The 26216-nt window shown below is 39.1% G+C and overlaps 2 protein-coding genes, 1 long non-coding RNA gene and 1 other non-coding gene across 8 annotated transcripts; 3 read left to right on the top strand and 1 right to left on the bottom strand.

Moving 5' to 3' along the window:
• Positions 1-521: 521 nt before the first annotated feature.
• On the top strand, positions 522-6480 carry LOC115742269 (protein DENND6A). 2 transcript variants are annotated; one of them, XM_030676466.2, is made up of 4 exons: positions 522-2804; positions 2941-3133; positions 5695-5965; positions 6058-6480. In XM_030676466.2, the coding sequence occupies exons 1-3, from the start codon at positions 1198-1200 to the stop codon at positions 5827-5829; spliced, it is 1935 nt and encodes a 644-aa protein (XP_030532326.1). In that variant the 5' UTR covers positions 522-1197; the 3' UTR covers positions 5830-5965; positions 6058-6480. The 2 variants fall into 2 exon arrangements, with proteins under 2 accessions (XP_030532326.1, XP_030532318.1); XM_030676458.2 differs by having other exon boundaries at positions 6053-6480.
• Positions 6481-10861: 4381 nt separating this feature from the next.
• TRNAV-GAC lies at positions 10862-10933 on the top strand. The gene has a single exon. It is a non-coding gene; the product is annotated as a tRNA-Val (tRNA).
• A 2026-nt stretch (positions 10934-12959) lies between these two features.
• On the bottom strand, positions 12960-22628 carry LOC115744360 (histone deacetylase 15). 4 transcript variants are annotated; one of them, XM_030679482.2, is made up of 20 exons: positions 22352-22368; positions 21905-21924; positions 21584-21646; positions 21089-21366; positions 20810-20989; positions 20604-20718; positions 19990-20063; positions 19496-19571; positions 19218-19282; positions 18980-19035; positions 18373-18496; positions 18147-18272; positions 17987-18037; positions 17571-17639; positions 17261-17369; positions 14927-15006; positions 14524-14606; positions 14380-14425; positions 13957-14128; positions 12960-13531 (listed from the first exon to the last, which is right to left on the bottom strand). In XM_030679482.2, coding segments are annotated over exons 1-20 (1905 nt in total). In that variant the 5' UTR covers positions 22354-22368; the 3' UTR covers positions 12960-13415. The 4 variants fall into 4 exon arrangements, with proteins under 4 accessions (XP_030535342.1, XP_048135928.1, XP_048135929.1 ...); XM_048279971.1 differs by lacking the exons at positions 21584-21646; positions 21905-21924 and adding an exon at positions 22439-22628 and having other exon boundaries at positions 22352-22400; XM_048279972.1 differs by lacking the exons at positions 21584-21646; positions 21905-21924 and having other exon boundaries at positions 22352-22628.
• LOC125315373 lies at positions 16496-26187 on the top strand. Its single transcript, XR_007198607.1, has 3 exons — positions 16496-16508; positions 20155-20159; positions 26054-26187. It is a non-coding gene; the product is annotated as an uncharacterized LOC125315373 (long non-coding RNA).
• Positions 26188-26216: the final 29 nt, after the last annotated feature.

The raw sequence follows: 26216 nt of genomic DNA, 5'->3' as shown, positions 1-26216 counted from the left end.
TCACTATTCTCAATATCGTCAGCTTAAAGTCCTTTATTAAACCCATGCTTGTGGTTGTTCTTTTTTTCTGTTCTTTTTTTTTCTATGTTTTGCTTTTTTCGTTCTGTTTTTTCTTTTAGTTTAAACTTTTTTAAGAATTTTTTTTTTTGCCTGATTTGAAGCCACGTCAGGGCCAATAGTACAAAAGAATATCAAATAATTATGACATCATTTTTCATTGGAAAAATGGATTTAATAAGCGAATTTGATAGCATAAGTTGATAAGTTTTATGATCCAACCGTATTAACTGAATTTTTTTTTTGATTCTATTCGCACTTTTGCAATAAGTTCCTAATCCAAATTATCTATTTTCTTTTTGAGAAAAAAAAATCATTTTTAAGCAAATTAAAAGGTGAAAAAAATCTAGGTCCGGAAGCATAATTATTGTTATTATTATATTTTTTTTTTTGGGGGAGGACGGCGGAAGCATAATTCGACCGGGTCTAATTATTAGTTACCGCGCAGACACGGAAGAAGAGAGAGGGTGAAGCAAAAGTTCAAATCTCAACCTTTCCTTTCTTCTTTTCCTCCCAAAGATCAATGAAAAACCGGACGCAGAGCGAGTGACGAAGACGTCAAATCCAAACATCGATTCTCTCTCTCGCCGTCGAATCTCCCTCGCGCTAAATTCGGAATCCGACCACCTTAAAATGCTTCTTCGATTTGGCCATGTCCAACGACGCTCCTCCAATCCATTGCCACCGGCCGGGCTTCCTCCCCGGTGAAACCCATCCTGTTTCCGGCCGTCGTTTCCGCGAATCTGCGTCGAACTGGCCTGCTCGCTTGCTCGATTCGGGTTCCGAATCTGAACCCCCATGCCATTCCGTGACGTGGTTCGTTCTGGTTTGTTTGTTTCTAGGTTTTGGATCCAATGTCGTTTGTACAATGTGGGGTGCTTTGTTTTTTTTTTTTTTCGGTCGAGCGCGTCGTGGTTAGTTGAAGCACACGGCACCCGTTCCTTCTATGCGCGTGCTTCGCAGCGGTCATCATAGGGTCGCTAACCCAACAATCTAGACTCTGTGCGAGCGTTTGGATTTCGAGCCTTTTCGTGAATCGTTTTGTGGAACTGTGGGTTCTCCTGGGTAGCGGAAATGGTGGGAGAGGATGACGGTGATTTGCCTGCTATTGAGTGGGAGTAGCATTAAGATAACCTGGAAATGAGTCGGTCGCCTTCGTTTTCTGTGAAGTCCGAACTTAGTCCGAAGCTCGATCCGGAGTCGTTGCGGCAATGGGTAGTTGCCTTCTGCATTATCAGGTTCGATCTTGAGCAAGGCCAGCTCATCGAGGAGTGTTACCCATCTGGTTGCCTTACACAAGATGAGGAGCTTGAAATCGCATATAAGTCATTCCCAGATTCCGTATCTCAGCACCAGAACCGCTCTAGCATTCACGATTGCATGTTCTTCTTCCGGTTCAGGAGGCAAAAGAAATGTAAATCAAGTAATGTATCTTCGTCTGAGATAACTGAACCTGATGATAGGGCGTCATCCGCACAGTCCAGGAAGGAAGGACTACCCAAGGTGCTGAACATTGACAGCACGAATTTTAGCTACATGTATGGTTATGTTTTTAATAGACAGAGACATGATGAGAGGCTAAAGAGAGGTGGAGAACAGAAATCTGTTGTGATTTTGTCACAGAACCCCTTCTCCAGTGTATTTAGACCTCTGTTGCAAATTATGGGTCCTCTATATTTCGATGTTGGAAAAAAAGCTCTTGAGCATATTGCTGCTTTTGTCTCTCTTTGGCCTTCTCCAGCACCAGGAAGACTCATGGAGCTCCCTATAGGAAATGCTGCACTAAAAGTTAACTTACCACCTGCTCATTGTTTACCTTCAGAAAGCGGGGCGGCATTTGAAGAGTTTGCATCTTCGATGGCTCCTCTTCTGCCAACGAACCAGTCTGTGCCACAGGGTCTTTTTCATGATTCAGATATTTTTGGAGTATTTAGGGGAATCCTCCTGCAGCTTTGGGTACTGTGGGAATTGCTACTGATTGGGGAACCCATTCTTATAATAGCACCAACTCCTCCTCAATGTTGTGAGGCTGTTGCTGGTCTTGTTAGTCTAGTTGCGCCACTCCTCTGTAGTGTTGATTTCAGGCCTTATTTTACCATCCATGACCCAGAGTTTGCCCATTTGAACAGTCTTCAGGATGGAGACACTTTCCCTCCGATGCTATTGGGTGTGACAAATGTTTTTTTCCTGAAAGCTCTGCGGAACATTCCACATATTGTGTCTGTGGGAAGTCCAGCTCCTAATTCAAATCGCCTTCCCATTGCAAGCAGGTCTACTGGCAGAATTCCTGGGAGACCAGACGGATTTGGTCTACAGCAACTTTCTCTGAAGAAGTTTTCTCCTTCCAGCTTATTAAATGCTGTAAAATTAAGAAGAGATGGTCCTCTTTGTCTGATGACAGAGCACAAGGAAGCTGTCTGGAGCACTTACTCTGCAATAACCAAGCCCGACACTTCTATATTGAATAGATTAATTGACGCAGGGTTGTCTCCCCGGGTTGAGGAGTCAATGTCAGTCGTTAACAATGAGATATTGCGCAGGCATTTCTTGGAGCTTACTACCAATTTTTTAGCTCCTTTTGGCCCATACCTCAAAGCTACCACACCATTGGAAGGAACTTCTCCCTTTGTTGATCCTCCTCCTCTTCCCCCATTCAGCACTGATGAGTTTCTAGGAAATTTGTCTGCTCGAGGACCAGGGAAGTTCTTAATGAAGAGGATGAAATCTAATTGGCTCGATCTGTACAGGTAAGTCAATCTGACCTTTTCTTTTTGTGAGCATGGTTAAATGGTCTGTATTTGAATGGTATAGATGCTCAAGTTTCACTTAGCTGATATAGGGACAAAGAAAAAGAGAAACGTGCTCAAATTTCTTTTGATACAGGCGCTTTTTGAGAGGACCCAACTTTTTGCCATGGTTTCAGCGAAGGCGTGCTGTGGCCGAGCAAGAACAGCAGAGACTGTGGAGACAGGCAAGGATGAAGACTGACATACAACATTTCATCTCTAAAATGACTGAAATTGAAATCATCGATTCTTTTAATGTTATCGAAAGGCATCTTCATGGTGAAATTCAGGTTGCGTTTTCTTGCCATTATGTGCTTTTAATAATGCAACAACTAATAATTTCTTTCTTCCCTTTGCTCGTGTTAAAAAGTGGAGGTTCCTTGCGTAAAATTTCTAATGCTATACATTGGTTTCGAGAATGAGTCATTGAATAGAGAATGCTCCTGTATCATTTACATAACCAATGCTATCTCCTGCTTTTTTGTCTGTTATCTTTTGTTGCTCTTCTTTACAAGGATCTTAATTAGGCTCATGTGAATGTGGATCCCTAGCGATGCTTGTATATGACTGCTAGGGATAGGGTTGCTATTGTTTTTAATGAAAATACCTTGATCTGCAGTGTGCCTGTATATATGCCTTTTGGTGCTGACAAGAAAGAAAATGGTAGAAGTTCTGAAAAGGCATTTTGTGGAAGTTAACTGCAGAGCTTCTTTGAAATATTATGAGAGAGGAATTAGTTCCATCAGGTGTACCTCCGTATGCACCTCGTTGGCCACAAGCTGGAGGCCCAATTAACTTATAATGTAACTCTCACACTGCTTTTTCAGCCGTCATAGAGATAATATGATGTTTTGGCAGTACCAAAGCGTCCACCATTGTGGCAACCAAGTTTTTGTTCCAATATGATGAGTATTTAGGGTCAGGCAATTGTCTCTAAATTTCTAGGGGAAATCTTCTTTGGGTTCAACTGATGGGATGATGTCAGCATACTGTAGATTATCTGTGTAGATTTTTCTTGACATCCAATGTCTCTAGGAAAATAACTTCATGGACATGAAAAGCAATGTTTGCTAGGTTATTGAGAACCTGCTTTGAGTTTATTCCGATGAGCTCTCAGCATGATGCTCTCCCTTTTTATAATATTAGCCCTCGGTTGCTTTTCTCGAAGTTGTTAAAAAAAGTATCAAAAGTTTTTTTTTTTTTAACTCTTTAGTTTACTTAAACTCGGTAGGTAATTATGTAAAATAGCATCTACCTATATAGACCAAAAGATGTGTCAGATAGAGATTTACAGAATGAGTGAATGTGTAAATAACTTATTATGTGTTGATATCATGAAACTTTAGCAGGAAATGTTTGGTCCTTTTCTCTCTCTTTTACAAAGTCAAAAGTGACTTTCCTCTCCTTTTTTTTTTTTAAAGCGACTTTCCTCTTGATGGACCATATTTTGGGTGAAGTACATTATATGTAGCTACCTATTAGATATTACATGTTCACGATATATTCTGAATCTGGTTTTAATTTAATTTCCCATTCATAGCGACTCTAGAAAGTAAATATGTAGCGAGTGAAAAGTAGACAAGTTAATGGAATAGCACACCATCTAGAACAGTAGGAATAGTATTAGCTATCCTAGCTGCAACTTCATGATAAACCTAGCCATAGATTCTGTCTCTATGATTTGAAGTAATTTAAGTAGACGGTATAATAGTAGTGAAGATAAATTAAACCAAGTAACTTGCTGAGGATTAACAAACTTGAGCTTTTAAACGAAACAAAATTTTTAATACGTGTATAGGGATTAATAATTAAGAAGATGATAAACTTTACAATTATATGATATTTGACTAAAGCTTCTGAAACATCAACCAGAATTATGATGAACTTTGGACCTCCCACACAAAGTTGAAGCTGATCCTTCCCAGTCCTGATTTTGGTATGATGGAAATTGTAGAATTTCTACATTTGATTTGGGAATTTGATTAATGTTGTTTTAAAAAGAACATAACTTAATCTCTCCAATCAATAGGCCAAAGTGTGAGAAAATAAAACTAACAGGCATAGCATGTTTGTTTTAGGTTTGCAGATGGAGTAGAAAGTGGACATTCAACTCAAATTGGGGGAAACAGTTATTTTTTTCATGTGCAATCCCCATGAGACATTTATAAATAGGCAACTGTTGAAGCTACAGATTAACGTGGGTTGGCGCGTAGGTAATTTGAGGGGGGCAGATGAAAGTATTCTTAATGTACTTCCGGGGAGAGTACACATGAAATTTTCCCAAGGATAATTGAATGGAAATCTAGAGGCTGGAGCAGCAGCCACTCCCAGCCCCCTGGGTCCGCCATTGTTCTGATGTTTAAAACCAAATGATAGGGAATTTACTTATGTGTTCTTGCAATTAAAAGTGTAGGCAAATTTATGTTGGGACATTCGCATTTAGAGTCTTGTAGAATTTGCTTCCTTTTTCTTTATGGTGGGAAGCCAGAAAAGTACAACTTAGCCATACTAGGTCCAAAGCGTCATATCTCAGAGCTATAAACTGTCAAGTAAACAGCTACAACCTAAAAGCCTCCCTATATAGGTAATGACAGCCAGAAATTTGAGATGCATATCATGCTTTTAATTTAGTCATATGCTTAATCAACGAATAGCAATCTTTTTGGTTGTTTCCCTCAAGTAAAACCAAGCCAAATGTAGAACTTTTATGCTGATAGTTCTTCTGAGTGTAAAGATGAGGAATCTGTTCTCTCAACACTATAGTCACAGGTGCTTATTATTCTCAATATCTTTAAAAGTGAGGATAGCGTTAGCTGAGTGTAACACTTGTTTTACTTGGCCATATGTCCAGGAGGGGAGTGCAGACTCCGAAGCAACTTGTGAGAAACTGAAGGGAGATTTGCAGGCAATCTTCAATGTGCTCCCCAAGGATATGCAGGAACTTCTACTTATGAATCCAGAAACTGCACGTCTTCTCGTATCTTAGGTTGATTGAAGAGACAGATCTGTCTGCTCACCAATTTGTACAGGTCACAAGGTTCTGACGATGCCAGGGACAGACGTTTCCAGTGTTATCTCATGCATTCAATGAATTTGGGATGGCTTAATAAGTCTATATTGGGGTGAGACTAAATGCCTCTATTTTACTTTTTCTTTCTGATATACTTGTGAAACTTACTCAGATTATTTTGACTCCTTTTCTGCTGGAGCACAGCGGAGTTGCAGAGCAGCTTTGCCCTTTCATGAAAGCTTTCTTGGTGTCTTTTAGAAGGAAAATTAAGAACGTCTCGGATGGAAAATCCTTCAAGATGGTTGGTCATATCAATTGGACTCTGGAGTGGAGTCCATATCGGATCAATTTGGAATTTCTCTTTTTGGTTCGAATGTCTCATTAGCCTCTCTTTTTGGGCCAAACTACTGTTAGCATTGTGCGCCTTTTGCTCTTAGATTGGTTCTCTGAGAAATCATCGAAGATGGTGCAGTAGCGAAAGTCTCGACATAGCAGATGTAAGCCACCGCATGTGCATGTAGAGCTGGTGTACATCACTAACATGCTGTGTGGCCATGAACATGAGGACACTCGAAGAGAGACGTTAATGGGCATGTTTTGAATATGAGCTTGTAATTCTTAATATCATTCAAAGGTGGTCAAGATTATATGACTGCTTCTTCACTAGGGCCAAGAGAAGCAAATGCTTTTCACGCTCCAGTTGTCATGAGATGTTTTTTTTACACACGGATAAGTGCATTTAATCATAAAATTTGTCATAAAAGTGCAGTCGAGTTTTAAAATTTTCAAAAATTGCAATAAAAACTTAAAACTTAGCATGAATGTAATTGAGTCTTCAAACTTTAAAAAAAATGCGATTAAAGGAAGGACTTGATTGATTAATTTAATAAATATTAGGATATAAATGTATTTTTTGACATTTTTAGGACTCCAAGTTTTAAGATTTAATTGTACTTTTTGAAAATTTATAATTTATTTTTATGATAAGTTTTAGGATTTTTAACACACTTATTTCTTTTACATATAATTTGATCATATATATGTTGGGCCTGGTTGGCCTCAATGGCCTGATGGGCAAAAATAGGCTGTGTTGGGCCTCATGGGCCTCTGAATGAGACTAATGGGCCATGGGCGGCCTATATGAGCGTAATGTGCAATGTTTGGCTTGGTAAGTGTAAACTGGTCGTTCGACCAAAAAGGTGTAAACTGGTTTGATTGACCATAGTGGGCCTTTTGGGCCAATGGCGCCTATTACAGCGCCTCTATTACAGAAGCGAAAGCGATGTGCCCTGTTGACTAGGTATATGTATATATTTTTGATCCGAGGTTGAATTGATCATCATAAGAAGAATTAGGCAAAAAATTAGGATATATTATGGGAAAATAAAACTTCCATCGAAGAGAAGCAAGGGCTAACTTGTCCTTAAAATAAGATAGATCCTCTAGAGTTAGATCGGCCGAAATAGCTAACATCGAGTTCCTCCACCAGACATTGATAAAACAATTCATGATGTGAGATTCGAGGAGACTCGAATGGAGGAGAAGGAGTGCTTAATCCGTTGCCTATCTTGCTACTAATAATATTCACTAGAACCGCACACCCGTACCTATACACGGCCGGTTCGGTGGAACCGCCTGTTCCGGTTCAGGAACCGGCCGTGTATATTGGCGGTTCGGGTTCCGAACCGAATCAGCGGTTCATTCCGATTCCTTTTTTAATATTATTTTTTAAAATAATAAATAATAAAATAAACATAATAAATTATAAATTATAAAATACAATTAAATTGTACATTGTAATAAAATATGGGGGAAAAAAAAAAAGAGGAGGAATGGGCTTGAACTTAATGAATTATCATTAAGCGCCTACATATCTTCTTGGGGATGGAAGAATCAAAGCCCATGTAGTTCTTTTACCTTTGAGAACCCCAACTTACCTCATCGTCAATCGTCGCTACCCGTTGTGGTACCCGTGGCGGTGGTATCTCCAACATCATCGCTAAAAAATTCGTGTTCACGATCTAACTCTTGGTGTCGATATTTCGCCCTCGTCCAATCGCCAACACAAGTTTGAGCTTCCATAGAGTCCGGGCTTAATCTTGAACGGCGAGAGTCCAAAATTAATCCTTCAGCACTAAATGCTTGTTCAACCGCAACCGTTGAAGAAGGGGTTGCTAATATCCGACGAGCGATGAGGGCGAGAACCGGATAATCGATTTGGTGACTCTTCCACCACTTCAGGATTTCGAAATCTGTACTATGTTTTGCATCACAAAACTCAAATTGACTGGTTAAATATTTTTCTAATTCAGAAATACTACCTATTGCCCATTTTTGTTTTTTTTTTGCCTATTCTTAAGCATATTATACCCTCTACTAAGTGAACTACCACCTTCGCTACGTGAGGCGGTAGATTGTAAAGATCCAGAATCACTTAAACCATATCTACTACAAAATTCTCCATATAATGCCACTATAGATTCTTTAACATCTCCTAGTATATTTGAAATATCTATTGAATCTTCCAAATGTAAACAATCATGATAATACACATTCAAATAATCTTGTAAACCGTCTAATTTAATACGTGGATCAAAAACAATACCAACTAAATAGACAAGAGGAATTTGCAAATAATAATGCAATCATTTTTCTCGCATTACTAAAATAGTTCGACCTAATACGGTATCATTTTCATATTCACTAAAAACACTACCAATATTAACACACTCTATTAAAAATAATTGCGTAGTAGGATAATAAATACCAAATAAAATCTTAGTAGCATCATTAAAAATTTTCAAAATATCTAAAATTTTCTTGCAAACGTCCTAATGTTGAGGAAGTAAAGTAATTTCGGGAATATTTCGTAAAATAAACATACATAATAAATCTTTATATTCAAAAGTTTGCCGAAGCAACTCGTACGTAGAATTCCAACGAGTCGGAATATCTTTTGGAAATCTTCTTGCCCTTCTCCTATTTTGTTTACAAAATTTTCCCCATGATTTCATACAATGGGGACGACTCCATAAAAATTTAATTGCACTCTTTATTGGGGCGAGAGAAGTGTCAAGAGTTCGTAAACCATCTTGTACACATAAATTTAAAACATGACAAGCACATCTAATGTGAAAAAATTGTCCGTTAAAAGTGGGTTTGCAAATATTTTCTAATTCGGGAATAGAAGCGGTATTTGCGGCGGCATTATCAAAACCAATTGAAAATATTTTATTTATTAAATTATATTTTTCTAAAACTTGCCTAATTATTCTATAAATATTATGAGCCGAATGTCTTTCATCAAAAACTCGGAATGCAATAAGTTTTTTTTGAATCTTCCAATCGTCACCTATCCAATGACACGTGACACCCATATAAGAATGAATTTGCCAAGGATCACTCCAAATATCGCTACCTATATGCACACGTCCATTGAATTTCGCAAAAAATTTTGCTAAAGATTTTTTTCCTTTTTTATAAAGATGAAAAACTTCGCGTTTAAGAGTATTTTTTGGAATAGTTGGCGCTTGCGGAACCAACGCAGTATTTATTAAATATTTCATATTAAAATTTTCACCAGCATTAAATGGAGCATGATCAAGGGCAACATATTCACCTAATGTTTGTTTATAAAGTGCTTCGGTGAAACGAAATATAGGATGAGGATTAGAAGTGGCGTATCCGAAAATTTGTTGTTGCGTATTGTCGTTCCCCGCTTGCGTTGGATGTTTTTTCGTCAAATGTCGACGGAATGTTCCGTAGCCGTCTCCTTTCGTAAATTTATATGTTTGCGCACAATATTTACATTTTATATTATACTTATCTTCGTCTTCATCACGTACCTTGTCGAAGTGTAGTCACAAGTCGGATATATTATCTCGGCCCTTCCGTTCCGACTCATTTGCTGTTGACGTTTCTTCGACACCGGTGGGAGGATGAAGACTTTCTTGTGTTGGGATGTGCTCGACGTTCGGAATCGGGACATAGTTGATATTATCGTCGTCGTCTTCCCAACTTACATACTCACGAGGATCATATTCGGGAATGGGATACTCGGAATCTCCCATAGTCATCTTGCCCTTGTCGGCATTTACGCTTCCACTTGCTATTTTTGAGAGAATTGATCGGAAATCCGATTGAGAAAATTGAGTCGGGATTGAGAGAATTGGGAGAATTTGAGCGATTTGAGAGAATTTCAGAGAGAATTCGAGAAATTATTCAGAGAATTTGTGACAAAAATGAAAAGGGAAGCATATGTATTTATAGGCAAGAATTATTTTTATTTTTTATTTTTTAATTTTCCTAACGGCCCAAAGAGGGAGGGAGGGGGGTGGCGGGGCCGGGGCGAGAGCCATTGGGCTCTCTACCCCGGGCCCCGCCTTTTTTTTTTTTTCACGGTTCCGGAACCGTGGCCCCGGTCAACGGGCCGGTTCCGGGCCCACGGGCCCAAATGACACTCTCTACTTGTACCTTACCATTAGAGTCCAAGAAAAGAATCTATTGACCACAACTAATGGATTTCGTTTCGTTCCCGTTTTTATTTTCCTTCGTCTCAAATCCAAGGGGGGCTTAAACTTGGCAAAATGACCCTATAACTTCAGGAGAAAGGATGGATTAATATAGGATATGTATCTATCTTTGCAAAAAGTACTTATTCTATACCAAAATAGATTTCTTTTTCGATTCATCCCTACTCTTAATACGGGATCATTTAAGTCAGGTTTTTTTGTTATTGGGATATCCATTTTTTTGTTCTTTCATTCTAGGGAAAAGATCGACAATTACTCAAATACGTTCATATCGATGGAAAAGCAAAAGGGTCAACAGGTCGGGTTTTACTACAATTACTTGAAATTCATTTGGATAACATCCTTTTTCGATTGGGTATGGCTTCTCGAACCGGGTTCTGACCGAATAGAGCGTGGAGCCAACGAGTTCGATCGAACAACGTAAGGAGTCTAAGGTCTCATGATTAGTTAGATCTATTTCTTGATGGGAGCAAGGAAGGGATATAACTCAGCGGTAGAGTGTCACCTTGACGTGGTGGAAGTCATCGGTTCAAGCCCGATTATCCCTAAAACCAAAGCGAAGTTTGAAGAAGCGAGCCCCTTTCGGAGAAAGCCACCTTCGGGCATGAGCTTTGCTTGATCGTAGTCGGCCAACTTCGTAACTTTGCTAGCTTCCAACGTTGCAAAGAGATAACCTTTCACTATCCGGGCGCCCTAAAAGGAGGGGTCCCACGGAGTTCTTCCTCGAAGATCCAATTCAAAAATTCCTAATAAACCCTGGTGAATTAGCGGACGGAATAATCATTCCACACAATGGGATTGGTCTCCCCCATTATTCACCTCTCTCTAGAAAGTCCTATTAGTCAAGCTTGGAAGCAAGTTGCTAGAAGTAGCGCGCTATTTACTAATAGAATCTCAAGTCAAGACTCTTCTCATCGAGAGTAGGTTCTCCTCGGGTACAAAAAGAAAATCAACATTTGATACCCCTTCTTTTTGACTTTCCGTTTTCAAACAACAATTGTACATGATTTTACTCACTACACCAGACACTGTAGCATTATAAATTGTATTGTTACTCTTGCTCCCATGAGGATAAATCTGACCCCTTCCTCTGTTTTTATTCCCAAAAAAAAAAAGAAGCCATTTGATTATTATTCATTGTTAATAAACTTTCTTCTTTCTTTTATCACTTAGAAGCCGTGCGAGATGAAAGTCTCATGCACGGTTTTGAATGAGAGAAAGAAATGAGGAAGAAGCCATGTCAAATAGAAATTTTTTCTTCAACTTGTAAGACCTTGGAACAATTAGAAAATTACAAAAACGAAAGCATTCGTTTTGAACAACAAAGAGCAATCAAAAGGGTGGTGGGCCTGATTGGCCATGTTGCCTCAACAAGCCGATTAGCCATGTTGGGCCTAGCAAGCCTAATTGGGCCTGATGGGCAACGTTGGGCTGGTAAGTGGTTGGCCTAAGTGGGCCGTGAGCCTACGTGGCCTAATGGGCATTGTTTGACAAAATGGGCCTGGTGGGCCAAGTTGGGCCTGGGATGGCCCAACTGGCTCACTCCATCCAACAATTGGACCTTTTCAACAAACCGAGGGATGGCCGGAGTACCAACTTTAGAAGTTGCAAAATCTAGGGGTCACCTAGTTTCGTCAACTAGTAATAAAGCGTCAGGTTTTCATTTCAGTCTTTTAAGTAAAGGTTTTGCACCTTATGCCACGTCGTGGTGACCACGTGTCCCCGAGTTCCTCCGTAATATGTAGTTTATGGTTATCAGAACACAGAAAAGTGCCTAAACTTCATCCCCCGAGCACGAGGAAAAACTGGAGTAGATTTGAACCAGTCTCCAGAGCTTTAACACTAGCCTCATGCTTCAAAACGGGTCGATATCACGGCAAATCCCTTGTGTATCGAAACCACAAGCTCAACTACTCAGGCAACTCTATCCAGCACATGTGTGTTATTCTAAATAGCACCGATATAGACACAGAACACGCCATTTATAAAAAAAAAAATATAAAATTTCGATATCTTGAGGCACGTTATATATTAACTATATATTTTCATATATATATATATATATATATATATATATATATATACACGATAAATTATCATGTACATACAAAATTATCAATCACAATTATATATATTTTTGGGCTGACTGAAATTATTGACTTCGGAGTGACTAAATATATGACTTGCACATGTTTTTAATAGATCTACATTTTGACATCTAATTTATTAGAAATGCTTAAAATTGACCTATGCATGTCGAAATGGCGTTTCCAAATACTGGACTCAAATGTCACTGGCATGTGTGGAACGTCACCACATATCCATATACTGTCCGAGAGTGTCGGAGTGTCGAAGAGTGTCAGATACAACACGGCACGACACAAAGTCTCCCGAAGAGTGTCGGTGCTTCCTTATTTACCTATACACTATTAGCAAATGAGATTGGAAGAGCACTAGAAACCTAAAACCAGCATACCATCCACATGCAGCTCATGAAAAGACCAATTCCACTCGGCAGCAAGCTCATCCTCTCAACCAGGACAGTTTCTAACATGGGGTGGAAAAGAGAATAGTGAACCAAAGAAGCGGAGCCATTAAAATTTTCCCTGACCTTGAGGAGTTACCCTCTGAAGCAGGGAAGACAATGCCCACAAAGCTCAAGAGCACTGTTTCTGACCTGATATACTAATCACACAAAATATACCATCCTGATCCAATCACATGCATCTGACTGCCCCAACAAAATCGGCATGCTTCTCGATCCAATCTGACCTCAATGCAAAAGCAAGTTCCCTAAAAAGTTGCAATTATCAACATTTGAGGATCTGAACATAAAATGAAGGCCGCTGACCATTCCTCTCTTAAATGCTAGATCAGAGAGCGCTCTACTCTAAAAATGTTTAACCTAGATTTACAATGTGAAAATGGTTGTCAAAATCACCATGAGTCTTCCACATGGAAAAGAGGACTGCCAGCTGATGGTATACAAAGTCGCACAAAGAAAGAGTACACAGACCAGAGCCTAGACATTCACCGCTTCGTTTTCACATGAAGATGACCGTTTAGGAGATGATACCACACACTTTTCCGACCCCATTTCCACCACACTGGCGCCAAAACCCGTCGTCTCTTTCTGATCTGTTTTCCTGCAGTTAATACAATGGAAGTGTCCAAAGCAGTTTAGGGCTTCCAATATGATCTCCACTGAGAAAGAATCATTTAAATTGACAACAGCACAGCCATCCAAAAGCCTTCACTTCTAAAATGTTCAAATTTTACACAAGAAAAAAGTTTGATAGTTCCTGTTGGGATTCTTACTGCTTGTGCAGATTGGCAGACTGCCACAAGTCCAAAGCATAATCTCACTTACTTCTACAGAACGTAAAAATTGAAAGTTGATTTGATCTGTTACCTATCATTTGAGGATCGAAATTCCCACTCTATCATCTAATTTTTTTCTAGGAATAACAACCATATCACCAAGAAGCTATCAGGTTGTGAAATACAACTCAAAGCAAGCATGAGCTCTGTGTGTGTGTGTGGGAGAGAGAGAGAGAGAGATGCTCATTACTTCTGTTCTCAACAAGAAACATTCCCCATTGTGACTGCAATTCCAAAAGAATGGATTCGAGAGTAGGCCAGTAGCTCATTTGAATCTTCAGGACTTCTAAAACAGTATGCAAGCCAGCTTTTGAGGGCACCACATTCGCAAATTCAGATATAGGATATTCACCCAGTAGCACCTTTTTTCACAAAGAGACGACTCAGATTAATATAGACTCACACCAAAAGGACACGACAGCATATGTTTACAGTAATCATAAGCTCCCTGCTGCTAGAGGGGGAGATCATATACAAGAGTAACGCAACCATGAGCTTGATTATGCAAGAATATCAACTGATTAACATCTTACGATACCAGACATTGAAGTAAAACACCAAGCACAACTTCATAAATGCAAGTACACATTGGGCTGATGAAGAACACATTCACCTTAATTACCGCCACAGCAGAAGAGGAGATCGAACGAAGGTTGTAACTGCAAATCATTATGAATTAAAACTTTTATCACTGAACCAGAACATCAACCATACAAACTGGAGAGATTATATTTAAGGAACAAAATAGAACGCATACCCTCCCTCTAGAATGACAAGCAACTTCCCACCAGAAAGTGCACTCATCATGTGTGTCATCTGTGCATAGCCAGCTGGAGTAACCTACAACATTGATTCCTGTGATGTGAATACTAAACAGCAAGAAATTTTATCCTTCCACGTCATAAAAGTGGGAGACAAAGCAAAAGGATCAAAGCCCTCTACAAGACGAGCTTAACTTCTAAAATGTGATCATCCGTAGAATTGAAGAGATCTGGAAGGTGCGTTAACCAATAAAATATTCTCTTAAAAGCCATAACATTTTGAAAGATGCATTAACCAATAAAATATTTCCATACTGCTAGTATGAGCAGTCATGTAGCTTCTTTACCTATTTTAGAGTGTTAACTAAAATCTAACCAGCAAGCAAAATATTTACTTACATCACAGCACCCTAGGGGATCACCCCTTGCAGCATCAAATCCAGCTGATATGATGGTGAAATCGGGAGCAAATGCAGAAGCTGCAATGAGTGGAGAACATGTTACAATTCAAGCCAAAAATTTGACTGCTAACAAGATCTTAAACTAAGTGCTGTATGAGAAGTTAAACCATAAGATTAGGCTTCGCAAGAAGCAGGAATCAAACAATCAGTGGACAAGAAAGGATACAGCCTTTAAAAGGATTCATGTAATCTGTTCCTTCCCTTCACATGGCTTATTCAATAAGAATTCTAAAAGAAGACACTCCATTAAAGTAATAAAATTCTTCGAAATAATAAGTCTACTCAAACCAGTCATTTTTCAGCATTTACAAGTGAACGGTCACTAACACAGCATACACACCTACCCTCGAATTAACTATACATTATATGGGTCAGAGGATTCTCAAGATAAATGCTTTCGAAATGTTGTATAATTAATACTCCATAGTCTTACTTAGGATATGCAAGTACGGACGCATGTTAAAACGCAATCGAATCTCATCTACTCCATAAAAATTAAATTTTAAACCGTCAGTTACCAGCTTTTGCAATGTTGTATAATTAATACTCCAGAATCTTCCTTAGGATATGCAAGTAGGGATGCATGTTAAAACGCAATCAAATCTCATCTACTCCATACAAATTAAATTTAAAACCGTCAGTCACTCGATTGGTAATTAAGGGTGAAATAAATCTTAACAAACGCATATACACCAACAAAAGTGGTTATGGGCTAAAAAAGAGAACGAAAATTTTACCGAAGACCGAGGTAGCAATATTATTGCACACAAGATCATAAAGTCTATCACAGTGCATTAAGTGCATCAAGATTCCTTGGGGACAAAACCTTCAGCCTCTACCACCCTAAGTGCAAGCGCATCTCAAAGAGTTAAACTGGCTCCCTCTCCTCTTTTGTACCAAGACAATACACAAAATAGTAGAAAAACATTCCTGTATGCTGATCCTTTTCCTTCATGAAAACTAACAAACTTCCGAAACAACACATGATCATCTTAGTCATGAATACTAACCACCACACCTAAATAGAAAATATACCGATATGTATCCAACATAAGCAATTAAGCTACAATAAATTATATCAACCATTCAAATGAAACATTCTTAGCTTGCATTACACATTACTGATAAATAACACCATTTTCCACTCCATTCAGTGGCAGACGCACAAGAAAGAAAGTCATCAACTAATATTTTGATTTGGTTGTGTCTGACTATTTGATTGGGAAAAGCTGTACCGCATGTCTCTAGAGAGCAACTCTAGCGAGCAAAGGAAGTACTAGCGGATTTGCCTAGAGGACCTCTCAACTATTTTAAGAATGAGAATCAGCATTCAACCTGTATTTAATTATATTTACTGCCACCACTCAACTATTATAAGAACGAGAGTCAGCATTCCACCATTATTTTAAGTAATATTTGATGCCACTGCGATTAGAAATTTTGTCATGTCCATGAAAAACTAAAGGACCCAAGTGTTTCGCTACATGTCAAAAAGCTCCCTTAATTAACAATCTATTAGAGTAAACCATTCTATTCATATGTATCTTTAATAAGTTCCTTTTAATTTAAATGAATAGGTGATAATGTGGCCTGGCTTAATCAGGTTAGGGTAAGTCGACCAAGTAGAATGGTATTTTGCTAAATATTTGAAAATTTTTTGGTTAAAAAAAAGCCAAAGAGTCACTCCAATGTCTTCCCTACTATTTACTAACTATACAACATAATTAGTTACCTTTCCAGTCTCTTAAGTTATCTCTACTTCACATTCTGTTTTTGCATTATGAAAACTGGAATTTGCTTCGCTGGAGTGGCTTTTTACGTATTCAATTATAATTGTCTCACACACTTCTCCTCAATAGGAAATAAAAAGTTGCACGTCTCTTGTCAATTCCAGGTAATTTGATTTTGACAATCCTCTTTCTTGCATAGGAATAAGAATCGCATTTAATTTATTTTTGACATGCCTCTAACTTTACCATATGAGAGGATTGCTGGTTAAGTTGTTTCTCTAATCATTTGATCACCTAATCTGCAAAATAGTTAATTCTTATTGTAGATAAATTAAGCAAAAAACTAACAATTTAGTTGAAAGGTATTGTTACATACTAATCCATATGAACATGAATAATCCAAGAGCACTACTTCAGCAAAACCATCACGAACGTAAAAAAAGCTCAACACCGACTGCCTTTTCCAATACTAGCAGAAAAGGTACATAACTGTGCTATTCACGTGTCAAAAGGCCAAAAATTCACCATAAGCTGACGGTTACCTATAGGAAGCACTATATGATGAAATGCAAAAACATAATCATTATCACCAACTCCTCGACGGCTCCATGGAATATTCACACAGTATCCTTCAGCGCCCATGGTGCCAACCTAATGGAACAAAATTCACTATCATGACCATTTGTCAGGGAAAAAAAAAGCATAGTATTTGAACTATTAGTAATTTTACAACATGACATTGTTTACAATGCCAGCCTGAGGCAACAGAATCAATTCATAAAAATATAAAAATAAAAACAATGTGTTAAGAAAGTGATGTAAAAAATTGATAGACGTAAAGCAATCAGGTACCTCATAGGCGGCACCTGTACCGGGATAAAAGTTTCCTCCTTCATGTCGATGTAGGGATATGTATAAGACCTATTGATCGGCCCAAATCATCAGCACCTAATCATTTTCAACTCCGTAACAGTATAAATATGTTGATTCACATATCATCACTCTGAGCATCCCTAGAAGATATCCAGCAATAAATGACAATCTTTGCCAAATTTGGGAACATATGAAAACTCCGGCTGACTTCCATAAACTCATTGTTGAAGTTAGAAAACATAATATGTTCAAAACTGAAAGTGGCTGAAAATCCATGCAGATTACAGAAGTGACAGCCAACCCCATATCACTTCCTCCAGCAAAATTACTGGAAAAACACATCAAAAAGGAGATAATTGACATGAGAAAAATGGATTTGCTTATGTAAAGCTCACCGATTTATTTCCATCAAAAATCTCTTGTGTGCCATTTCCATGGTGAACATCCTGAAACATTTGAAAGAAGCTTCTCATATATGCCCATCAAGAACCAAACTTTTGCACATCCTCTGATGGGACGGCAGCAAATCAAGTACAAAGACATATGATGCATTACCCAGTCAACTATAAGCACTTTCTTTGCCCCGGCACCTTGTGCTGCTAGTGCAGCAATTGCTGCATTATTGTGGAGGCAGAACCCCATGGCATGTTTGATACCAGCATGGTGACCAGGAGGACGGACCTAAATGGCTCGTACATGACGAGCATTTGAAAAGAGAAAATGAGTAAAATTCTCACAGTAATAGATTGGACAGTGGCCGACAAATCAATATTAAACATACCAGAGCAAAACCATTCTTCGAACGTCCAGAAATAATTGTTGAGGTGAGATCAGCACACAAACCAGCTGCAATCCTAGCAGCACGCGCTGAATGTTCATTGGCATATGTGTCAGGAGTAAAGTAGCTGCCAATCATAAACAACCAAGTATTACAAGTTCCACCAACTAAGTCAAAAGATGTTCAACATCAAGAATATTAGAGGCAGAGGATGATGAAGCTTTCCCACTTGTTCTCTGGCTAATTCAGACTCCCGGAACAATAATAATTCCTCTCTCCAATATGAAAACTACACAAACATGTCTACTTCAAAAATTTCAAACAGTGAAGAGGGGATAAAAACTTCTAAAGCAATTAGTTGCATGAACAAAAAAAGCCATCCTACAAAACTTTTGATTTTTCCTCCTGCCACATGAATATTTCTCCTGCCAAACAAATACATATAACTCAAATAAAATTAGATATCACTTCAAATACAATCCTTGTCATGTGAAATGAATAATGACACGAGTCTCCCTAGTGAAATGCCTTCCGCTAACAAAAAAATTTAAGATATTAACTCTGAGAGAGAGAGAGAGAGAGAGAGAGAGAGAGAGAGAGAGAGACTTACCTAGAAAACATGTTGCTTGTCAGTTCGACAGTATCAATATGCTCTGAAGAATGGACCTGAATGTTTGAAATATCAAAAACATGGTCTTTGTTACTCTATCATGAGAAAATAACAAACTGTAACAAAATCATAATGCACATTACTCATTTTAAAAAATCTCTGCTGCCTATGTGCATGCACCAAACATGAATGACAAAAGAAGCATGACACGAGACAACTCCAGAATTGTCTTGCGTACCATCTGCAGCTCTTTTTTTGTAATTTCTCTCACGGGAAGCGAATGGCATCTTCCAGGAAATATGCCTGAGAATTTAAAATCACAAAATACTCAGCTACCTGCAGAAAATGATAAACCTGCGTGCAAGATGTGCATGTGCCAATGAAACCACAGCAAAAGAACAGAGACAAAGGCACAATTAGAGAAGACAAACATCAAGGATTACATGAATAAACAACCTCATATTAGTTAAAGGAACCAACTTATTTAGTTATTCACCCGAAGAGGAAAAGAAGTACCAGCAGTAGCAAGGCTAGCAGCAATAGCTCGAAGACGGTCTGGCCTTTCAGGGTGAGGATGTGACTTCATCTCAACCTACTCTAGCATAGCAATGAATAGGGAAAGAACTGATGATCATCAAGAGATCGAAGAAAAAGAGGTCAAACCTTAAAAAACTTATAGCATCAGAAATCACAATCACGTCTTTATCAGGACAAAGTCAGTGCAGCTGTCATAACATTGAGAAACACAAGCCCAACGTAGTTGCAGATAAATTTAATTACAAGGAGCTACTCCTAGTGTTTCAAGATCTTGTTGCCACATTAAAATATGAATAGTAGACTTGCTTAAACACCCCCCCCCCCAAAAAAAAAAAAAAAAAAAATCACAAATACTTCAGGGCATATATACACACTCAGACACAAACAAAAGCATTAAACAATCTTCAAGAGGAGACATCAGTAGGCAATCTCCCACAGCTGTATTGATGTCTGTAAAAGAAATAGCTCAATACCTCTGAGTGTAGCAACATTCTCTCATCAAAACCCACAACAGTTGAACTGCTTGGGCCAGAACTTCTTGCATGATCTACATATGCAAAGAGAAAATAATTATGCCAAACATGAATATAAGAAAGTAAGGTCTATCATCACACAACATACCAGCAAAACAAGACGAGGCTCTGTAACACCATGCAGGATAAATCTTCCAGAGGAGGTTTTAAAAACATCTCCCAATTAATCTACAAACAATGTGCATCTAGTAATAGGGGATATTGCACTTTGCATCCTACATCTCATGGAGTTAACATGACAATATCTATTGAGTTAATCCCTAGATTTTTAGTACTGCCATCCAAGAAGGCTCCCCACAAATTACTTCATTCTCCCATATGCACGCACACTTAACGCCTATCCATCATAAGCAAATGAAATTTTCATGAACTGATGGCTACAACGTCATCACCTTTTTAACAATCCCCAGCAATACATATTCATTTACCAAAAGGTAGAAAACAATCAGCATTCGACCTTTACATAAAAGAGAAGAAAATTTGGTGTCAAAAAGCGAATAAACAAATTTTCGGCCATAAGGTAAATACTGTTTTTGACTAGAATATATAACCACCTTCACGTAATTCCTGTACTTCTGCTTCAACGCTAGGAGCACCCGAATCTTGCGTGAATGGAGATGCATAGAAGCCATGTCTCAAGATACCGGAATCTCTATGCTCCCCACATATCTGGATAGAAGAAAAATCAAGAAATTATTTGAGTTTGTGGGTCTCTCTCATGAGCATCAAGTCACAATTTAAGCCTGAAGAATATACATACATCGCAGTGAGAGACATCTTCGAGGTTGACCATCGTGCAGTTGGTACAAAACCACCTCACCATTTCCACTTGCTTTTTCAAGGGTTCCCAATCACTGTCATCCTCGTCGTCGTCATCTAAAGCGCCATCATTCTTGTACATTTCTTCTAAAGTCATTTCTTTCTGCTTTTTTCCAGCCTCCTGTAGTAAAGGACCACATATGCAAGACGCCACCAGATATAAAACATTGTCAAAAGCACGCACGTTTCGAAATTAAGGCAACATACGGAATTCACTTACCACATCAGAATTGAAATCATCTTCTGCAGCTCTCACGCTTAGTGCACTATTTTCTCCCCTCTGATGATCACTGAAATAAGACTTAGATCTGGTGCCATCAAACTCCAATATCACATGCCTTTCCGACAATTCCTGACAGAGGAGATCGTTACTTTGATTGTGCAGACTGTTATCAGCTTCTCCACCTGTCAGACGACTTTCTGGAGTTGCCTGAGAAACCATTTTAGAGCCGTTGTTTAGATGGACATCTTCAGCCACTGCCATTCCTTTAATGCATCCTGAAACGAATCCCAGCAACTTCCATAAAAATAAATCCAACAAGTGGCACTGAACAAATTAACACGAAACCCTCTAGCATGCATTATTCAATTAATAAGACTACAAGGTTAACTATGTGAACATCAGAATCCAAGCGTGCTTAATGGAGAAACTGTGACAGAGTATTTTGAAAAAAATGCAGAAATTAAAACTTTGAGAGGGGAAGAGAACTTCTGCCTAATTTGAGGTCAGCAGAGTGTATGAAAAATAAACTGTGAGGAATGCGAATGCAGAACAAGGCTGTTCACCAATCGCCAGTATATTGGCGATTGACATTTGCATCAGGTAATCTCCAACTTCGCCACATTCGCTTATATCAAGGTGTGGATAAGCGCGGGTTGCGAAACTGAGAAGAGGGAACCCGCCATTTCATCATAAAATGAACTTACAAAACAAAAACAAAACCATGTACGAGATCCCGATCAAAAGCCCTAAAAAGCCATATCAGAAACCGCATCTGCCATACAGAAAAGCAACGCTATTCGGTCGATAACCCACGAAACGCCGCCGATACATCCCCGCACAGAAATGGAGGCGAAATTCGCATAACGCGAAAACATAACGATGAAAAAGACTCCAAATCGAAAGTGAATTAGGAGCAAATGTTATCCAATAGAGAGAGAGAGAGAGACTGAGAGACTCTGATCTCGCGCGCGGGAAACGATGGATAAAGTCAAAAGAACCAAAAAAAATAAAAATAAAAAGTGCCGCCGAAACTATCTGCTGCTGGATAACGACGTCCACACAGAGCACAAAGCAAACTCGACCGAGGGAAATTCCAAAAGAGAGAGAGAGAGAGAGAGAGAGAGAGGCAGAGGAGGATCAAATGACCACGGAACGGAATGAACGAGGACGACGACTCCGACGACAACTCGAAAACCCTAACAGGACAGAAAGCAGAGGGAATCGAAAGCGTCGACAGACGATCGAAGTTAAGAGCCTTACATGCCGAGATCGCCGGAGAAGAAGAAGCCACCGAGCGTTGTCAATCGCGGGCGAGCAAGAGAGAGAGAGAGAGAGAGAGAGAGAGAGACTGTTTCTGCGTTTCGTGGGTTTACGAGGCAGACAGTCGTTGAAACTTGAAAGGCTCGTCGTCGTGTCCACCGGAACCGCGACACTTCGAACTCGGGGGAGTCGGCGCACCACCGTACGAGGCTGTCGCCGCTGGAGTCGCGACGGAGGCGCGAGTAACGATGTTGTGGCCCGGAGCATACAATGTATCTGCCCAGATTTTTCATGCCGCGACGGGCGTTGCTTAATGTTAATTACGATGAAATTAATATTTAAAAATGTGTAATGCACGACATCTTTCGCTTGTTTTAAGAATAAAATGTTACATACTTGAGCAAAAAATATCTGCCTACGATCAAAATCGGTCAAGCAATTCTTGTGCTCTTGACAAGTACCGTACTAATTTTCAAAGTTGATAAACTCATTTTGTCTTTTTTTTTTAATTGTTGCATTTATTCTAGCTAATGTATTTTCGTAAACCATTGAAAATTTCATATTTTAAATACATGTAAGAAGTAAATTTAGTGTGCTTTTTGTCCAAACGTCTAATAACACATTTAAAAGCACAATGTATTAATATTTCTAATAATTTTGAAATTTTGATTTGAAATGAATAGTAAATGCATTTTAAATCATCACGCTATTAGGCCAGACTCTAGATCGGGTAGATGTTAACACGGCTTTATCTGTTAAATAAGGTGTGAGTGTCAAAGGTTCGATTAGGGTCAAGTTTCCATAATACCCAACTCGAAACGCTATGGATATGTGCTTGACCTAACCCGACCGAAGACCCAAACGACATATGATGATATAACCCGAGTCATCAAGTCAATTCGATTTGAGTTTGGTTTTGCTTCTTCTTCTTTTTTCAAAAATAAAATTCTTAAATAATGAGGGGTGAAGAACAAGTTTTTCACAATCGCTCGTCAAATATCACGAAATTATCCAATTAACAACATTTATGAGTGAGCCCACATATATTGGGAAATTTCAAATAAGGGTCCGAAGTGCCATCATTTTCTTAAATAAGACTTTAAACGGACATTATTTCAAATAAAGGTCTAAAGTGGCCATATTAGTCTCAACAAAGGGCATCTCATCATTGTTTAGGGGCATTATCATCATTTAATTTATATGTATTTTCCTCTTTTTTCTTTGTATTTTTTTAAATTAAAAATAAAAACAAAAGCAAAAAATGAAAACAGTGGGAAAGCGACGATGGCCGTTAGGGTGTTGGCGACCTCGCCAACTAGAGGCGAGAGTGCCCGCCGGCCCTCGTCAGAACCGAGAGAGAGCCACAACCCTCTCTCAAATCCGGGCCATAGTCTTGCCCGAGGTGCTGACGACCCCGCCAGCCATCGCTCCCACCCCATTACCGGTGGGGTCGTCGATGCCTTGTCAACGAAAATGCCCTTGATTGGTTGGAATCCCCGCGTACGGTGTTGCGGGTAAAAACTCATCCCACACATAAAAACCAAGGGCGGAAAAACTTTTCAAAGAGTGTTACCATACGGGCCTTTAACCTCTTACCCTCAGATTTATCGGGCCATGACATGACTCTCCTCTCATTCCATTAGTAATTAGTAAGTAACGGGCATCAATAATCTCTCTCTCTCTCTCTCTCCATGCTTCATCAACCGCGGAACCGCTTGCCTTCATGCCCAAACAGCTGGTTTAAGAGTTTACACGGATTTGCAAAGTGACCCTGATTCGAACTATTTTTTATAAATGGAAGACATCTTTTCAACTTTGACCCCTTTTTCTTTTGGGCACTGGCATTTGGCTGAGCAATATTTGAAGCTTCTGTGAAAAAGAAAAATGCATATTTTTATGTTTTTTTTTATAAGAATTACCGAGGTAATTATGGTGAGTTTAAATGTCGTGAGTCACATAGATGTAAATTTTTGAGGTGTAAAACTTTAAATAAAATTCCGATTGTCGATCTCTAAAAAGGGAAAGAGAAGTTCAAAGTAAGTGTTGGGAGCAGAGCTATTGACCAGCCACGACATTGCACGTTGCTGAATTGATAAATGAGACTCATATGTCGATTATAAACACAACTTTTTTTTTAATGACTTCGAGGTGTCTTACAATTGTCTGGACGGGTCGATGATGGCAAGTGAAAACTTGGGAGGGTGGCCTAAATATGAAATTGTTGTACTTTGTTGGGGGGGTACCAAATCTGTGCTAATCCCTACACAAATCTGTTTCTTAACACTGCTTTGTGGGGAGGGTTTGTTTCATTTCTTACAAATGTCAAGTCTCAAATACCAATTCTTCGGAAACAAGGACACGCAAAACGTGTTCTCCGATATGTTCGTCGTACTTTACACGTTGAGCAACACATTTTGTCTTGCGGCTCTCTATTTATTTGGCTTTGCCGATGCAAAGTAAGTTGGGTGGAAATTTATCTGACGTCCTACCACTGATTATTGTATTTTTCTTGGCTCAAACTGTATCTCATGATGTGCAAGAAACAACTTAGTATGGCCTGCTCCAAGGTTGAAGCTGAATACCGAGCTCTTGCATATGCACCTTTATTACTTTTATGGGATAACATGTCAACATTACATATCACAACTAATCCAATTTTTCATGCCAAGACAAAGCACAATGAGATCGATTTTGTTCGGGAAAAGGTTGCTCTTGATTTTATTGTAACTCGCTACGTTCCATATTCATCGCAAATTGATGATATTTTCACCAAATCATTGACTCGAGATAGTTTTGTTAGTTCACCAGCTAGACTCGATCTCAGTTCCTCCCCCCAAACCGATTTGAAGGGGATAATGCAGAATCTTCTGCAAATCGTGAAGATAACACATCCACCAGTTAATCACTTAGAAGTTTTTTCTGATCTATTTTTTATTCAATTTCGATGTAGATCAAATTATCATCTCGTCTTTAACATCCACCTTCGTTATAAATGGTGATATCTCTATTTATACAGTAGAACGTCAAAAAAAAAGTACGTTTGATAGACTCAATTCTTAGTTTTCTTTAGAAGGGCCAGGAAAAGAAAATAAAACAATATCAACACTTACCTAATTGAACCAATTTCAACTTATTGTTAATTGAGAGAGAAAGTAGTAGAACTAGACATGGCCGGTTCCGATTCCTAAAAAAGGTGGAACTGCCAATTCCGGTTGGGAACCACTGGTTCCTAGGCTCAATGGCTCTTTTTTCCCGGGCCTCCTCCCTTTTTTTTTTTAAACGGGTCGGAACCGGCGACGCTGGGCCGGTTCCGACAATTTAGAAATCGGAACCGGCGTGGGCCCGGTTAACGGGCCGGTTCCGGGCCGGTCAACAAGCCGGTTCTGGGCCCACAGTTCTATTTGGCCATGTCTAAGTAGAACCATAAACACAAGTAGTGGGTTCCTAGGAAGAGAAAACTCGAGTGACATAGAACACACACGGCACGCGGACACACGGGGTGCTTGCGGACACCACGTTCGATTTTCATAAGAAAACAACTTTAAATAAAGACAATATACAGCCTTAAGATCAAGCTCTCAATCACATACTGTGAAGAAATTTTAGGAACAGCAAACCATAGTCTAATAGACCGTCAATAAATAACGACTCCGGCTTGCGCACACAACCTATAGTGTTCCCTCAAATCCAATGGCTCTGAAGATCCTAACCTCCCCTGACAGAAAAAAAATGATGGGAAGCTTGCCAAGACATGTATATCTATATCCTCTATAGCTTACACTAGCTGTACAAACTGAGACATATCGCTATACTACAACAATTGCGTGCAACAAAAAATCAGCACATTAATGATACAACAAACCAC

The sequence above is a fragment of the Rhodamnia argentea genome, chromosome 6 (assembly GCF_020921035.1).
Source record: "Rhodamnia argentea isolate NSW1041297 chromosome 6, ASM2092103v1, whole genome shotgun sequence".
Taxonomy (NCBI): domain Eukaryota; kingdom Viridiplantae; phylum Streptophyta; class Magnoliopsida; order Myrtales; family Myrtaceae; genus Rhodamnia; species Rhodamnia argentea.
This window is presented reverse-complemented; position numbering and strand designations above follow the sequence as displayed.

What these genes read in the sequence shown, in the direction of transcription:
- LOC115744360 (XM_030679482.2), bottom strand. An exon ending in GGATGTATCGGCGGCGTTTC is followed by an intron (nt 21,647 to 21,904) that starts GTGGGTTATCGA and finishes ATTGGTGAACAG; the next exon opens with CCTTGTTCTGCATTCGCATT. An exon ending in GAATGTTGCTACACTCAGAG is followed by an intron (nt 19,572 to 19,989) that starts GTATTGAGCTAT and finishes ATGCTAGAGTAG; the next exon opens with GTTGAGATGAAGTCACATCC.
- LOC115742269 (XM_030676466.2), top strand. Translation starts at nt 1,198, where the DNA reads ATGAGTCGGTCGCCTTCGTTTTCTGTGAAGTCCGAACTTAGTCCGAAG. An exon ending in AATTGGCTCGATCTGTACAG is followed by an intron (nt 2,805 to 2,940) that starts GTAAGTCAATCT and finishes CTTTTGATACAG; the next exon opens with GCGCTTTTTGAGAGGACCCA. An exon ending in ATCTTCATGGTGAAATTCAG is followed by an intron (nt 3,134 to 5,694) that starts GTTGCGTTTTCT and finishes CCATATGTCCAG; the next exon opens with GAGGGGAGTGCAGACTCCGA.